Below are 16,116 nucleotides of genomic sequence, written 5' to 3' on the forward strand. Positions count from 1 at the left end.
AAAAGGTGTTGGAATCAAGAGTTAAAGAACAGAGGCCAGTGGTTTCCCTGTCAAGGCAACATGGAGAAACGCTGTCTCTACAAAAATTTAAAAAATTAGCCAGGTATGGTAGTGCACACCCAGCTGCTTAGGAGGTTGAAACAGGAAGATTGCTTGGGCCTCGCAGGTCAAGGCTTTAGTGAGCTATGATTGTGCTACCGCACTCAAAGCCCCGGCAGCAGAGCAAGACCTTGTCTCAAAAGAAAAATGTGTTAAATATTTGTGGAGTACCTACTACATGCCAGGTCTGTTCTAGGCAGTGGAGATTCAACCGTAAAGAAAATAAATAGTATTGCTGCTCTCTTGAGGTTTACATTCTGCTGTGGGATACAAACTGTAAATAGACATATAATATGTCAGGTGGCAAAGGCTATGGAAAAAAAAAGACAGTGAGAATGTTGAATGGGGTGCTATTTTATGTAGGATGGTGAGGGAAGGTTGCTCTGATGAGGTGACATTTGAACAAAAGAGCTGAAGCCAGTGAGTGGGGAACCACAGGCGTACATGCAGGAAGAGGCTGTCAAGTCGAGGGAACAGGTAGAACACAGGCGCTGAGGAGGAAATAGGTTTAGTGTCTTCCAGGAATTAGAAGGGGGGCGGGGTGGGTGCAGGGGAGAACTGCAGGCAGGGGAGGAGGCTTGATCTGAAGTCGGGGAACTAGCTGGCACCCAGATTGTGAGGGGCCTATAGGCAGCTATAAAGTACTTTGGCTTAACTTGGAATGAATCAGGGTACCATTGGAGGCCTTGAAACAGAGGTCACTTGATCTGGCAGGTTCTTTTTAAATTTTTTTTAATTTTTCTTTAGTACAGGGTCTTGCCCTGTCACCCAGGCTAGAAAGCAGTGGCATCATCATGGCTCACTGTAGCCTCGAACTCCCAGGCTCAAGCAATCCTCCTGTCTCAGTCCTCCAAGTAGCTGGGACCACAGATGGAAGCCACCATGCCCAGCTACTTTTAAAAAATTGTTGTGTCTTAAGAGATGGGGGTCTCATTATGTTGCCCAGGCTGGTCTGGAACTCCTGGCCTTCAATGAGGAACTCCTGCCTCCCACCTCAGCCTCCCAAAGTGCTGGGATAACAGGTGTGAGCCACCGCACCCAGCAGTCTGGCAGGTTTTAACAAGATCTCTCTGGTTGTAATATGGAAAATGTACTTGGGTGGTAGGGCAAGAGTGAGAGGAGAAATGAACTAGGAGGTTGTAGCAATAGTCTAGGTAAGAGATGATGACACCACCTAGGGTGAGGGTGACAGGAATAGGGAAACTGGGAGGCAGTGAAGGGTGTGTGCGTGTTTTGAGACTGAGTCGCTTTGTTGCCTAGGCTGGAGTGCAGTTGTGCGATCTCGGCTCACTGCAACCTATACCTCCCAGGTTCAAGTGATTCTCCTGCCTCAGCTTCCTGAGTAGCTGGGATTACAGGCACCTGTCACCACACCTGGCTAATTTTTATGTTTTTAGTAGAGATGGGATTTTGCCATGTTGGCCACGCTGGTCTCCAACTCCTGACCTCAGGTGATCCATCTGCCTGCCTCAGTCTCCCAAAGTGCTGGGATCACAGGCATGAGCCACTACACCCGGCAGCAGTGAAGCATTTGTGAACATGAGCAAATTTGTGTTTTGAAATGACTCTGATAGTGCCCAGGGGGAAAAAAAAGGTGTTGGAATCAAGAGTTAAAGAACAGAGGCCAGTGGTTGCCTTGTCAAAGCAAGAAATGATGAGTGACTTGGAGCAGAGGTGTGCTTGCTGGTCAGCACATTCTTCACCATGAGTGCAGACTCTTTGGGAAAGCAGAATGAAGCCAGGAGGCCATCCAGGCTCAGAGGCTCACACTTATAATCTCAGCTCTTTAGGAAGCCGAGGTAGGAAGATCACTTGAGCCCAGGAGTTTGAGACCAGCCTGGGCAACATAGCGAGACTCCATTTCTATTAAACAAAACAAAAGAAACCAGGAGGCCCTATGTTAAATGTGAGGAACCAGTTAAGCAAAGGAGTCCTAGCTGGGTAATGACTATTACTAAACCAAAGAGACAATGTGTCTAGAGGGCAGAGTAGGCAATGGAAAGAAGATTTTACTTCTCACCACTTACCTCAAAATGGCTGGTCCAACCCCTTTGTCTTTCCTAGCTGTATCTCTCCCAAGACCAGCCTCCCTTCGCAAGCTACCGAATCCCTGGATTGGATTCCCACATTTTCTTCTTCCATGCAAATGGCACTTACCTCTTAGGACCTGGTACAGAGCCTATCTTGAAGTGTTCCCTCCCTGTCCCGCTCTTTCCTGCTTTGAGCGCCTGCAGCACCTCACCTTACTGTGTATTGTCTCGTATTGTGCTCTAATAAATAACGCTTTTAAAATAAACTGAACCATATTCAAGGACTGCAGTGTTTTTCTTTTGCATTTTTAGTTGGCCACAGTATATGTAATAAAGCCAGACATCTTGTAAATACCTAGTCGGTCAGATCTCTAACCGTGGTCAGAAAAATGGCCCCTGTTTCAACCCTTCCCTGTTCCTGCAGGGACACAGCCAAGTATTGAGCAGGAATATGGGGCAGAGGTGCCAGTATGGTGTGAGGATACGGTCATGCACCTCACTCAGTTGAGGGGCCACACTTGCTTTCTCTAATAATCAAATTTCATCCATCTCCTTAAGGCTCACCTCATTCAGGAAACAGATGTCTAGTGTGAGTCAGGCACTTGTTGGGCAATGGTACTGGAGAATTTTAAAAAACAAACAAAAGTATTATCCCTGTCCTCATAATGTAAGTATTATACCTGCCCTCATAATGTGTATCATCTAACTCGGAAGACATGCATTAAATAGATAGGTTTTAAATAGAGTAGGTTTGTTTGAATAATGTAGGTGTGCAGAGTGGTTTAAAGCACATGGTAGGGAAGCTGACTGTCCAGTGGGAGATCAGAAAACCACTGGAGATCTGCTAACCAGCACCTGAAGTATGAAATGGAATTAGCTATGGGAAATGGGAGGAGAGAACGGTACCCTTGAGGAATTTGAGTGAATCCAGTTCAGCTAGCTAAGCAAATAGGAGAAGAGTACAGAATAAAGCTGAAGCCTCTGTGAAATCTTCCCTCCCTGCTCCAGCTAACTTAGCTCTGCTTTCAATGTCTTTTTGCACTAATTGTCTTTACCATCCTTTATTATATACTCTTGAGACAGAGTCTAACCAGGAATTAGCCGGATGTGGTGGTAAATGCCCATGGTCCCAGCTACTCTGGAGGCTAAGGTAGGAGGATTACTTGAACTCAGGCAATCGAGACTGCAGTGAGCCATGATTGTGCTACTGCACTCCACAAAAGGACATAGCTTAAGGAGGCCATGGTCACAGGTGACTCATTATTTAACGAGGCCAAGTGATGCTAGACAATCAGCCCACAAGCATCAGAACTGACAATTGGGAGGCATGGGGCACCTCAGCCAGCCGTGTGTCCATGGGATGGTGGAAGAAGGGATTGGAGTAGGGTAAGAAGCCGTGAAAGACCTTTGACCTAGCCTTTCTAATTCTAGCTAGCAAGTCAGGAGAAATGCTAGCATGTTCACCCAAAGAATATTTATTACAGTAATGTTTGTATTAGCAGAATACTGGAAAGAATCTCAGTACCTGTTAACATGGATTAGTTCATTGATTTATTCAGCAAGTATTTTTCCAGCGCCCACTATGTGTTGGGCATTGTTCTAGTTACCAGGCATGTAACTGTGATCAAGACAAAATCTCTGTCCCATGGAGCTTACAGCAGGGAGACAAACAATAAGGTAATAAGCTCATTTCCAATTATTGCTAGAAGCACAAGTGTCCTTTCTATTGGAATCTGTTACATTCTTGAGTTCAGGTTAAAAGAATTAGGCAGTGAGATAACTGGACTAGCAGGAAAATTAAACACATAATGTGATGGATAGTGGAGGTGCTAAGACAGCCTTTCCAAGGAGGCCATGCTTGAGATGATGCCAGAATAACTGGTAACTAGTTGTCAACCATGTAGAGATGCAGGAGGCTAGGGTTGGGGTGGGAACAAGTTTGATGTAGTCAAGGAATATCAAGATCAGCATGTGACAGTCTAGTGAGCCATGAGGGAATTGCATTTTACTTTCTTTTTTTGAGACAGAGTCTCACTCCGTCATCCAGGCTGGAGTACAATGGCATGATCATAGCTCACGGCAACCTCTGCCACCTGGGCTCAAAGTGATCCAGCTTAGCCTCCTGAGTAGCTGGGACTGTAGGCACACACCACCATGCCAGACTAATTTTTTGATCTTTTGTAGAGATGGGGTTTTACTGTGTTGTCCAGGCTGTTCTCAAACTCCTGGGCTCCTGTAACAAAGGAAGTGAATGGGCTCAAGTGATCTGCCAGCCTTGACCTCTCAAAGTGTTGGGATCACAGGAGTGAACCACCATGCCCTGCCGCACTTTATTCTTAATACAGTGAGGTGCTCTTGGTTTTAAGCAGTGGGTACCTGTGATACAGCTGTACTATAGAGTACTATGAAGCAGTTCAATAAGAAGAAATTATTCCACTGTGTAAAGATCTCCAGGATACATAGCTAAATGCAAAAAGCAAGTTGTAAAATAATACATATGGTATTTCATAAAACAGGATTCTGTGTTGAGGTGTGAGTATGATTGAGTGGGTGGGTGAGGTGTTAAAAAACATGGACAAGGAACTTTGTGATTACACCAAACTATTAAGAGTGGTTATTTCTGGAAAGTAAAGTGGGATTGGTTATGGGGTGAAGGAGAGTTACCACTTTATACTGCCTACTGTATTTGGATTTTGTAAAAAAGAAAGGGAATGGGCAACAAGGAATTGATGTTGTATAAAAAGGCTTGGCTTTGAAGGAAACCAAGAAGATAGCTAGGGAGGGATACAGGTTTGCAGGACAAATTGCCCATAGCTTTCCTGCCTGACATACTAGATTCTTTACACAATTATATAAACAATGAGTTTATATAACCCAACATTGCCTCCTCAATCTAACAAATGTGTGATCGCCATTTCTGATAGATCTCACAGTATGTTCCCAGCATTGCCATGGAACATTTGTGGGGTTGATCCCCAGTTGAGCAGGAATGTGATCTTACAGGAATCAGTGACTTTCAAAGATGTGTCTGTGGACTTCACCCAGGAAGAATGGTACCATGTCGACCCTGCTCAGAGGAGCTTATACAGGGATGTCATGCTGGAGAACTATAGCCACCTGGTTTCTCTTGGTAAGGACCACTTCTCTGAGTGTCTTTCCTGCTGCTAGGTCTTTCCTTCCTTGGTTGCTGTAGTGGTGGTGCCCAGAGTGTAGGTAACTGTGAGCAGGGTGCTCAGGGATCAGAGCTTGTTAATCTCATGGGGACCCAGCTTTATGGGGTTTTGAGCCTGCTCTTTAGGTAAGAGGCCTTTATTTTACAAAACTGGAAATAGGCAATTTGATTGCATGACTCCTTAAGTTGCACCTTTTTTTTCCTTCAGAGTCCCTGAGGATCAAGGACTAGTACTGACTTGTCCTTAGGAGGGTTCTTTGTCCGCTTGCACAAACAACCAAATCTTGTGTATTTACCCATGAGCAGGATATCAAGTTTCCAAGCCAGAGGTGATCTTCAAATTGGAGCAAGGAGAAGAGCCATGGATATCAGAGGGAGAAATCCAAAGACCTTTTTGTCCAGGTAAATGAGTGAGAGTCAGGTGTTAGGAATGAATGCAGATAATGGCACAACGTAGGGAGGGGGAGGTACCCTCCTGCAGCTGGCTTGGGATCTCCTAGATCTGCACAGGAGGCTGAAGCCATCACCTGGCTGATACCTTGTAGGTCTCTCATCTTCAAAAAAGTGTTCCAGCTCTTGCTGGTTTATTTTTCCGCTGGTGGCCTCTGATTCCCTTTGTTAATTAGAGATCCCTTCTGTTACTCATTCGGAATTGAACTCTCCTATCTCTTCCTTGTTTAGTCATGCTGCTTTCACTGTCAGAAGCCCCAGACTTGTAGGAAACACCTGCAGCTTCCTTAATTCTCCCTCCCTTCATAACCTGCCTTCAGACTCCATGCCTCACCACCATCTTCCTTCCTTCTCACGTTCATGCTGAATTGACTCATTACCTCCCTCCACGGTTCCTGTAGTATCCTTCTCTCCCATTTCCTTGCCTGTTAAGTGCTTCTTAGCTTTAGGTCTTTAGCTTTTATTGCTTTTTCCCATAAGTGACTGCCTTAAGGAACCTGCCTAGCCTCCTGTCTCTGTTACCTCCTTACCAGGGTGCCTGCCTCCTGCTAGTTGCAGCTCTTTATTCTATGCAGTAGACTCAAAAGTCTTCCTTATTTGTGTGATGATTACTTTGTTTCCTTCTCAGAAGTCACATAGTTCATATGTATACCTAGAATCTAAATTCATCACCTTTCATCCCCCCACCAGTATATTTTGCTACCTTGCCTATTTCCCATTTCTATCCTTGCCTGTTAGAATCCAGTGGATTCTTAATTGCTCAGGCCGGACACCACAATTAGTTTAGTCTTTTATTTCAACCCAGGTTATTTTCTTCCTATGAGATGTAGCTTAGATTTTCTTGCCTTTTAACTTCTACTAGTGGCACTGTAAACCAGGGCCCCCATTTTTTAATTATTTATTCATTTATTTATGTTATTGAGACAGGATCTCACTCTGTCACCCAGGCTGGAGTACAACGGCGTGATCTTGGCTCACTGTACCCTCTGCCTCCCAGGCTCAAGCAATCCTCCCACTTGAGCCTCCCAAGTAACCAGGGCTGAAAGCATGTGCCACTACACACAGCTAATTTTTTGTGGAGACCAGTTTTCCCTTTGTTGCCCAGGCTGGTCTCAAACACCTGAGCTCAAGCAATCCACCTACCTTGGCCTCCCAAAGTGCTGAGATTACAAGCATGAGCCACCACACCAGCCTTATTTTTTATTTTGAGACAGGATCTAGCCCTGTCACCTGGGGTGGAGTGCGGTGTCTCAATCACAGCTCACTGCAGCCTTGACCTCCTGGGCTCAATTGATCCTCCTACCTCTGCTTCCCAAAGTGTTGGGATTATAGGTGTGAGCCCCTGCTGAGGTCCCAGATTTAGATTGCTATAATTCCCAACTGGAATAGCTCACTCTGTTTTTTTCCTTTTATAAATCAAGTGGATTTTTTAAATTATAGATTTATTGTGATATAATTCACATACCATGAGATTCACGCCTTTAAAGTGTGTAGGTCAGTGGTTTTTTCATATATTCAGAGAGTAGTATTAGATAGTTGTAACGCTATCTACTTTCAGAATATTTTCCTCACCCCAGCAAGAAACTTCATACCCATTAACAGTTACTCCCCATTCCCTACTCCTCTCAGTACCTGGTAACCATTTATCTAATTTCTATTTCTATGGATTTTTTAATATCCTGCATAGTTTGCATAAGTGGAATCATATAATATGGCACTGGCTTCTTTCACTTAGCATCATGTTTTCAAGGTTAATCATGTTGTAGCATGTATCAGTACATCATTCTTTTTTACCATTGAGTAATATTCTGTTGTATGGATATACCACATTTTGTTTAATTATTCATCAGTTGCTGGACCACACTGGATTTTATTTATTTATTTATTTGCTTGTTTATTTATTTGAGACAGACTCTCACTCTGTCAGTTGCTGAACCACACCAGAGTTTACTTATCTTTTTTTTTTTGAGACAGATTCTCACTCTGTCTGCCAGGTTGCAATGCAGTGGCATGATCTTGGCTCACTGTAACCCCCACCTCCTGGGTTCAAGCAGTTCTCATGCCTGAGCCCCCCGAGCAGCTGGGACTGCAGGCATGTACCAACACGCCTGGCTAGTTTTTGTATTTTTAGTAGAGATGGGGTTTCTACTAAAACTCCTGTTGGCCAAGCTGATCTCAAACTCCTGACCTAATATGATCCACCCGCCTTAGCCTCTCAAAGTGCTGGGATTATACGCCTGAGACTCCACGCCCAGCCACTGGGTTTTAATTCTTTATCTTATCTCTTTATTTTATTTTATTTTTTTTTTTTTTGAGATGAAGTCTCACTCTATTGCCCAGGCTGGAGTGTAGTGGTGTGATCTCGGCTCACTGCAACCTCTACCTCCCAGGTTCAAGCAATTCTCCTACCCCAGCTTCCCAAGTAGCTAGGACTATAGGTGCACACCACCACACCCAGCTAATTTTTTGTAGTTTAGTAGAGGTGGGGTTTCACCACATTGCCCAGGCTGATTATGAACTCCTAAGCTCAGTCAATTCACCCACCTTGGCCTCCCAAAGTGCTGAAATTACAGACATGAGCCACCATGCCTGGCCTAATACTTTGTTTTTTTAAAACTTCTGACAAAACCTTGCTATTACTCTCTGTACTTTACTATAGGCAATAGAAACTTCCTTGACTTAGAAGTTCCCTATCAGCCTGGCACGGTGGCTCATGCCTGTAATCCTAGCACTTTGGGAGGCCAAGGTGGGCGGATCACCTAAGGTCAGGAGTTCACGAGCAGCCTGACCAACATGGAGAAACCCCGTCTCTACTAAAAATACAAAATGAGGCGAGTATGGTGACACATGCCTGTAGTTCCAGCTATTCAGGAGGTTAAGGCAGGAGAATCACTTGAACCTGAGAGGTGGAGGTTGCAGTGAGCCAAGATTGCACCATTGCACTCCAGCCTGGGTGACAAGAGTGAAACTCTGTCTCAAAAAAAAAAAAGTTCCCTATCATCCAGTATTATCTTTCTATTCCTGCTAAAACAGATCCCCTTAGGTTGAACTTCTCTTAGTATTCTCTGTAAGTAGCATATCTTTTCCCTCATTAGGCAATATATTCTGCCTATCCAAAGCCATTTGTTATTTGAGTTCAAGGTCTGTCTCACCCATAAGACCTGATATATACTAATATATTTTTTTCTTCCTTCCCTGACAACAAATATCATTTATATCATCTACACTATAAAAACTCAGATTTAATAATATACCATCTGATGGTTTTACCCTTTTTTTAGTTGCCAAAATGTTGTCTTGTTTCTATTCAAGCTCCTATTTAGGAGCTGGCTGGGAAGAGAACTTTTCTCATTTATTCATTTTAACAAGCATTTTTACAAGTCCCACTTAGAAGGATTCTTAAAAAAACACAAGGCATTTTTGGCCCTCAGGAGTTGAGTCAGTTCTCCTTGTAGGATAAGGAATTTGGAAGTTTAGGGTGTTATTGTTGTGATTTCCCTCTCAACATTTTATTATGAAAATGTTCAAATAGGAAAGTTGAAAAAAAATTTACAGTCAATACCACATACCTACCACCAAGATTATCACATGATTGTTGTTGTTAACATATTATTTGCTTTTTTAACATGTTGTTTTAATTACTTTATCATGTATTTCTTCATCTAGCTATCTATCAATCCATCTTACTTTTTTGATGCATTTCCAAGTAAGTTGCAGGCATAATTACATTTCACCCCTACACTTTTAGCATGTATGTTATGTCATTAACTAGAATTTAATATTTATTTTAGTTTTTAAAAGAAAATGTTACATACAGTGAAATGTACAACTTTTTTTTTTTTTTTTTCCTGAAAAAGACGGGGTTTCACCATGTTGGTCAGGCTGGTCTTGAACTCCCGACCTCAGGTGATCCACCCGTCTTGGCCTCCAAAGTGCTTGGATTACAGACGTGAACCACCACGCCCGGCCTAATATGCAATTCTTATATGTACCATCCAGTTCCTTTTGACAGATGCATTCACCTGTCTAACCCAAATTCCTATTGATATGGAACATTTCTATCACTCTAAAAAGCTCTCTGCCCTTAGTATTTAAAAGTTACCATTCTTAAACCCTAAAAATTAATCAATTCACTTGTATCAGTGTTCTGAAGTAAAAGCATGGACTTAGAGATCAATTTATTAGGCAGCTTGAAATAAATTCTTTTTGGTCAAGGGAGGTAATTAGTATAAAACCAGAGCTCAAATAGATGGAAACGATAGTACCAATTGTAAAGGCAAAGATGATTTCCCTCCTGATCAAGGACCTCCTTGATCTCCAAGGGTTATACTTTACAAACTGAGAAAATGTAGTATTTCAAATAATCTTTTCAGTTATATCACTGGGTACAGATTTTCTCTGCAGCAAATGCAGAGAAATGAAACCCAGAACCTCAGAGTTGACAGTAAAGAAATTATGAAATGGATGCATTAGGAAGACAGATTTTGTGGTGGTTTATAAAAGGATAGGAGGCATGGAGAGTTACAGGATCCTAAGATGAACTATGATCCTGTTCCATTTGTATCTGTGCCTAACACAGTCCTGCTCACTTACTTTTTTATTTTCTAACCAGCCCTCCTAGATGGGCTTTCCTCATTCTCTGGATCTTACCACCCACATACTCTGGATCTGCAGTCTTCAGTGTAATTTATTCACTCTTACCTTTCTCCATTTTGGGTCTTCTTCCCAGGATACAGGACTGATTTCAAAACAGAGTTATGTGTAACTTATATTTCTTTCTTCATTCCTACTGTAGCAGTTTGTTTCAACAGAAAGGAATAGAGGACTTTTGCACTTTGGATTTCTTTCAGACTGGAAGACCAGGCCTGAATTCAAATCATCGCATCTGCAGCAGGATGCATCCAAAGTATCCCACTGCACAGATGATCTCTCATGTGCTACATTAGAAGACTCCTGGGATGTTAGCAGCCAGTTAAACAGGCAACAAGAAAACTGGAAGAGACATCTGGGATCAGAGGCATCCACCCAGAAGAAAATAATCACACCACAAGAAAGTTTTGAGCAAAATAAATTTGGTGAAAACTCTAGATTGAACACTGATTTGGTTACACAACTTAACATTCCTGCAAGAATAAGGCCTAGTGAATGTGAGACCCTTGGAAGCAATTTGGGACAAAATGCAGACTTACTTAATCAGAATAATATTCCTGCAAAAAAGAAACCCTATAAGTGTGATAAATGTAGAAAAGCCTTTATTCATAGATCGTCACTTACTAAACATGAGAAAACTCATAAAGGAGAGGGAGCTTTCCCTAATGGAACAGATCAGGGAATTTATCCTGGAAAGAAACACCACGAATGTACTGACTGTGGGAAAACATTTCTCTGGAAGACACAGCTTACTGAGCATCAGAGAATTCACACTGGGGAGAAGCCATTTGAATGCAATGTGTGTGGAAAGGCCTTCAGGCATAGCTCATCTCTCGGTCAGCATGAGAATGCCCATACCGGAGAGAAACCCTATCAGTGTAGTCTCTGTGGGAAAGCCTTCCAGCGCAGCTCCTCCCTTGTTCAACACCAGAGAATTCACACTGGAGAGAAACCCTATCGATGTAATCTGTGTGGGAGGTCCTTTAGGCATGGCACATCCCTCACTCAACATGAGGTCACACATAGTGGAGAGAAGCCCTTCCAGTGTAAGGAATGTGGGAAAGCCTTTAGTCGATGTTCTTCCCTTGTCCAACATGAGAGGACTCATACTGGAGAGAAACCTTTTGAATGTAGCATATGTGGGAGGGCTTTTGGTCAGAGCCCATCCCTTTATAAACATATGAGGATTCATAAGAGAGGCAAACCTTACCAAAGCAATAACTACAGCATAGATTTCAAGCACAACTCATCTCTCACTCAAGATGAAAGCACTCTTACTGAAGTGAAATCCTACCATTGTGATGACTGTGGGGAAGACTTTAGTCACATTACAGACTTTACTGACCATCAGAGGATCCATACTGGAGAGAATCCCTATGATTGTGACCAGGCTTTTAATCAGCAAGCTATTTCTCATCCTGGAGAGAAACCCTATCAATGTAATGTATGTGGAAAAGCTTTCAAAAGGAGTACAAGTTTCATAGAGCATCACAGAATTCATACTGGAGAGAAACCCTATGAATGTAATGAGTGTGGAGAAGCCTTTAGTCGACGCTCATCGCTTACTCAACATGAGAGAACCCACACTGGAGAGAAACCCTATGAATGTATTGACTGTGGGAAAGCCTTTAGTCAAAGTTCATCCCTCATTCAGCATGAGAGAACTCATACTGGAGAGAAGCCCTATGAATGTAACGAATGTGGGAGAGCTTTCCGAAAGAAAACCAACCTGCATGATCATCAGAGAATTCATACTGGAGAAAAACCCTATTCTTGTAAGGAATGTGGGAAAAACTTCAGTCGAAGTTCAGCTCTTACTAAACACCAGAGAATTCACACTCGAAATAAACTCTAGGAACCTTGAAGTTAAGGAATTTCCAGAATGCTTTAGCTAATGTGCTGTTTTGATTCAGGATCAGAGGATTCTTAAAGAGAGAGAGCTTGGGAATGTAACTAATTATATGTGTATTTGTATGTTGTGTGTGGTGAAAACTGCCAGTAGACAGATTTTTTTTTAATAAAAGCCACATTCTCAGATCTGATTACAGACTGGTATGAAAACATCTACATATATCATGTAGCTGGTTGGAAATTAAATGCCTATATATTGGACTTTATAAAGCTTTTGAATATATGTATGCAGGAGATCATCAAGTTTCAACATCTTGACTTATAACCCCCAATGTTAACAGCTTTAAAAAAAATTAATTCCTGCAGTAATGACCAAAAATCATTTTTAAAATTGCTTGACAACTGCACCCAACTGCAGCTCTTACATTAACTTCACCGTGGAACCCAGTTCCATCTCCAGGAAGTCACCATTCAAAGAATTAGATCAACTAGCCCAACCACTTCATTGTACAGATGAAGAGATTGAAAGCCAAAGATATTAAGTGGTTTCTACAGTATGATACAGCCTATAGGGGTAAAGCTGGATTAAAAGTGCAGGTTTCCTGGATTTGGGGCCCCATGGTCTTGTCAGAGAAGAGGTATTTTAGAACTCAGAGGGCTTTAAAATAAATTTTAAGATCTATCAGATACCCAAACATTTAACGAGCACCTATGGGTTGGACACTTTGGGAATTCCTAAAAGCCTACGTGGCAGCAAAATGTATGCAAGTTTATCACAAACCGTTTAAAGCAACTTCTTGGAGGCTTACAAACCACAATTTAACAGAAACTGTAGATGGTTGAATTATTAGTGACTTTTTCCTTTTCCCAGTTACACTTATTATACCTTCAGCTAATATATGCCAGTTTCACAGAACTATTAAGTCCTCTTATTGTGCTTTTTATGGCACGCCCATGAAAAAGCACTAGCTTAAGCCTGCAATATCAGATCAATGGGAAAACAACACAAAACTAAGAGGAGAATTTTCCCCTGTTAATTTTATTGTGGAAAAGTATAAGTCTAATTGCCCATTGCCATAAATTTTGTCTTTTACTCAGTTTAGAGTAACACCATGTACTGGCTCATTTTGTGTGCAAAGAAAATATTTCACCATTAAAAAAATTAACTTGGCTAGGTATGGTGGCTCACAGCTGTAATCCCAGCATTTTGGGTGACTAAGGCACATAGACTGAGCCCAGGAGTCCAAGACCAGCCTGGACAACATGGTGAAACCCCACCTCTTTAAAAAGAATCCAAAATTAGTGGGGCATGGTGGCATGCAGCTGTAGTCCCAGCTACTCAGGAGGCTGAGGTTGGAGGATCTCTGGAACCCAGGAGTGGAGACTGCAGTGAGCTGAGGTCCCAATACTGCACTCCAGCCTGAGCAACAGAGCAAGACCCTGACATACACAAGTCAACTAAAATTTAGTTCTATAATACCTTTCCATCAGCTAAGCTTCAGTGGCCCACTCCATCCTGTAATGCCTCCCATGGACTATCCTAAAGGAATTTCGAGAACCTTCACTGGTCTTTTGACATTGACCATGCAGACAAATTTGGGCACAACTGGATGCTGATCCCTTTTATATAAGAGCTGCCTCACAAAGATAGGTAAATTTTCCCAGCCCTAAATATGAATTGTGGGGCAAGATGATATTAGTGGTATTAATGGTGAACCTCTCCTACTGGCTTCTTTGCTTGCCTTTCTCTCGTCCTGGATGGCATGAGGCAGCACCAAAGCATTCATCATTCTTTGCAGGGAAAAAAAAATGTGCACGGGGGCTGAAATGTAGTATATATAGCTCTGTTAGTCTGTCCTCTGTGATGCAAAATGGAATATTCATAGCAGATCTGCCCTTCTGAGATGTTGACCATCCAAAAATCCTTGTTTTTGGTACTCCATGATTAGGTCACACGCCCTGCCAAGGCCATGCTTGTATTGTCTGATATGTAGCTTGACAATGGGTAATTCTACTCAGACCCTCCCTACCGATTGGCTAGGATGCCTGTCAGGAACTCATTTTGCTACTGGTTGTTTGGGGGTCCCCATAGTGAACTGCTTTCAGGAATGGCATGAATTGTAACCAACTGAGTGCTGCCCCCACTGTTAATGGAAGTTTAAAAAAACTTAGTTCCAGAAGATCCAAAGGAGACCACTGGTTTGAGTTTGGAGCCTGGCCTAGATCCAACCACCACCCTCTGAACTGCAGCACATCATCATTGACAGGGAGGGAGCTTAGCATGTATGTGTGGCTCATTGATAAGGTTTTCTTTTTTTTTTTTTTTGCCACCTAGATTTCAGAGGACAGAAGGTTTTCTTAGTCCCAACAGCCATACACCATGCACTTATGGATGCCCAGCCTTTTAGGGCTACGTGAAATGCATCCTTGTAACATCATTGTATTCTTTCAATAAATAGCCTTCTGAGTTTAATGGGAGTCAGTTTGTCTTTTTCAATTTTCAGAACTTGGCTAAGATTAAAGAGTGATGCACCAAGAAGGAGGAATTAACTGCTAAGCCCATCACAGCCAGGTGAGTTAATAGCTACCATTTACTGAATGCTTACTAATTTAAAGACATTTTGCCAAGTGTTTCACATCTGTCATTTCTTTCAATCCTTATAACTTCTGGTTAGCGGTGTTGTGGTAGCTCTTGTCTTTGTCTGCCCAGCATTTTCCCCCTTTACCTCTTGCAACAATCTGACTGTACTGACTGTAGGAACCCGTCAGGATGTCCCTGGAGCTCACTGATAGTTCTAGGGGCAGGCATGAGACCTAGTTCAGCTAATAAGAGTCCTTTGCCAGAATTTTTTCAAAGTAGAGCTGGAAGGAGCTCTGCTTTGCTCTTTTGTGTTGCTAGGCCAAAAAGATAAAGGCCTAGAGCTTCCTGGAACCCAATTTCTTATCAGAGATAGGAAGCAGGAGAAGACAAGGTTGATATGATGGTGTTCTTGTTTCTGTTCCCTGATGTCCTTGGACCTGGCCTAATTTCTGAAGCTCTCTTTGGAATTTAGGGAGCTCCCCATCAGTTCAACAATTTATCCTTTTGCTCAAGCTAGTTTTTTTATGTTTCTTTGCTTGCATTAAAGAAACCCAAAATATGTATGATATACTTGTATCTGCCAGAGCATCTAGCACACCTCCCTGTAAGATATGAAAAGACTTCTGCACTTTTAGGTGTATTGATGGTGGTGATGCTTGGTTTTTTATAGCTGCAATAGGCTTTTCATTTTGCAGTATTCTGAGTTCAAGATTGAGCACCTTTTAAAAATGCTAAGGTGGTTGATTCCTACTCATCTGCTAAAATGCAAATGGTGCTTCAGGAAAGGTTTTGCTGACTCTCCTATTTCAATTACATTGGTTTCCCTTTCAAAATTTTTCATAGATTACTGTCAATGTCCTCCATGTTACCACAATTTGCATTTGTGATTATTTGGTTTTTTCCTACACTAGATGATGAGATTCAGGAAGGCAGGAGTCCATGTCTGTTTTGATAGCTCTTTTTATTACCCTGCTAATTAATGCCAAGCATATGGTAGGTACTTAATACAGTGTTTTAAGTGAGCAATTGAGTGGAGATTGACTGATAGACAAAGAAGATTGGCCAGTAAATAAAAAGATGCTCAATTTGGAAGACAGAATATTGCAAAATAAAACAATGTAATACTGTTTTACACCAAGTAGGCTGGCAAAAGTTGAGAAATCTGGCAGAGGGGTATTAGAACTTTTATACACTGCTGGTAAGGGGGTAATTTGGTATAATCATTTTGAGGATTAATTTGGCAATATCCAGTAAAACCAAAGCTAAGCGTATCTCATGTCTCA

The 16,116-nt window shown here is 42.1% G+C and overlaps 1 protein-coding gene across 8 annotated transcripts in view; it reads left to right on the plus strand.

Annotated features, from left to right (window-relative positions):
- Positions 1–14,725, plus strand: part of ZFP90 (ZFP90 zinc finger protein) — a 28,192-nt gene extending 13,467 nt beyond the window's left edge. For all 8 annotated transcript variants that reach the window (XM_078357567.1, XM_008986123.5, XM_078357566.1 and 5 more), the window contains 3 exons: positions 5,133–5,259; positions 5,608–5,703; positions 10,602–14,725. In XM_078357567.1, the coding sequence (XP_078213693.1) occupies positions 5,226–5,259; positions 5,608–5,703; positions 10,602–12,256 (1,785 nt within the window). In that variant the 5' untranslated portion in view covers positions 5,133–5,225 and the 3' untranslated portion in view covers positions 12,257–14,725. The remainder of the gene's footprint in view (positions 1–5,132; positions 5,260–5,607; positions 5,704–10,601) is intronic.
- The last annotated feature ends 1,391 nt before the right edge of the window (positions 14,726–16,116 follow it).

The sequence above is a fragment of the Callithrix jacchus genome, chromosome 20 (assembly GCF_049354715.1).
Source record: "Callithrix jacchus isolate 240 chromosome 20, calJac240_pri, whole genome shotgun sequence".
Taxonomy (NCBI): domain Eukaryota; kingdom Metazoa; phylum Chordata; class Mammalia; order Primates; family Cebidae; genus Callithrix; species Callithrix jacchus.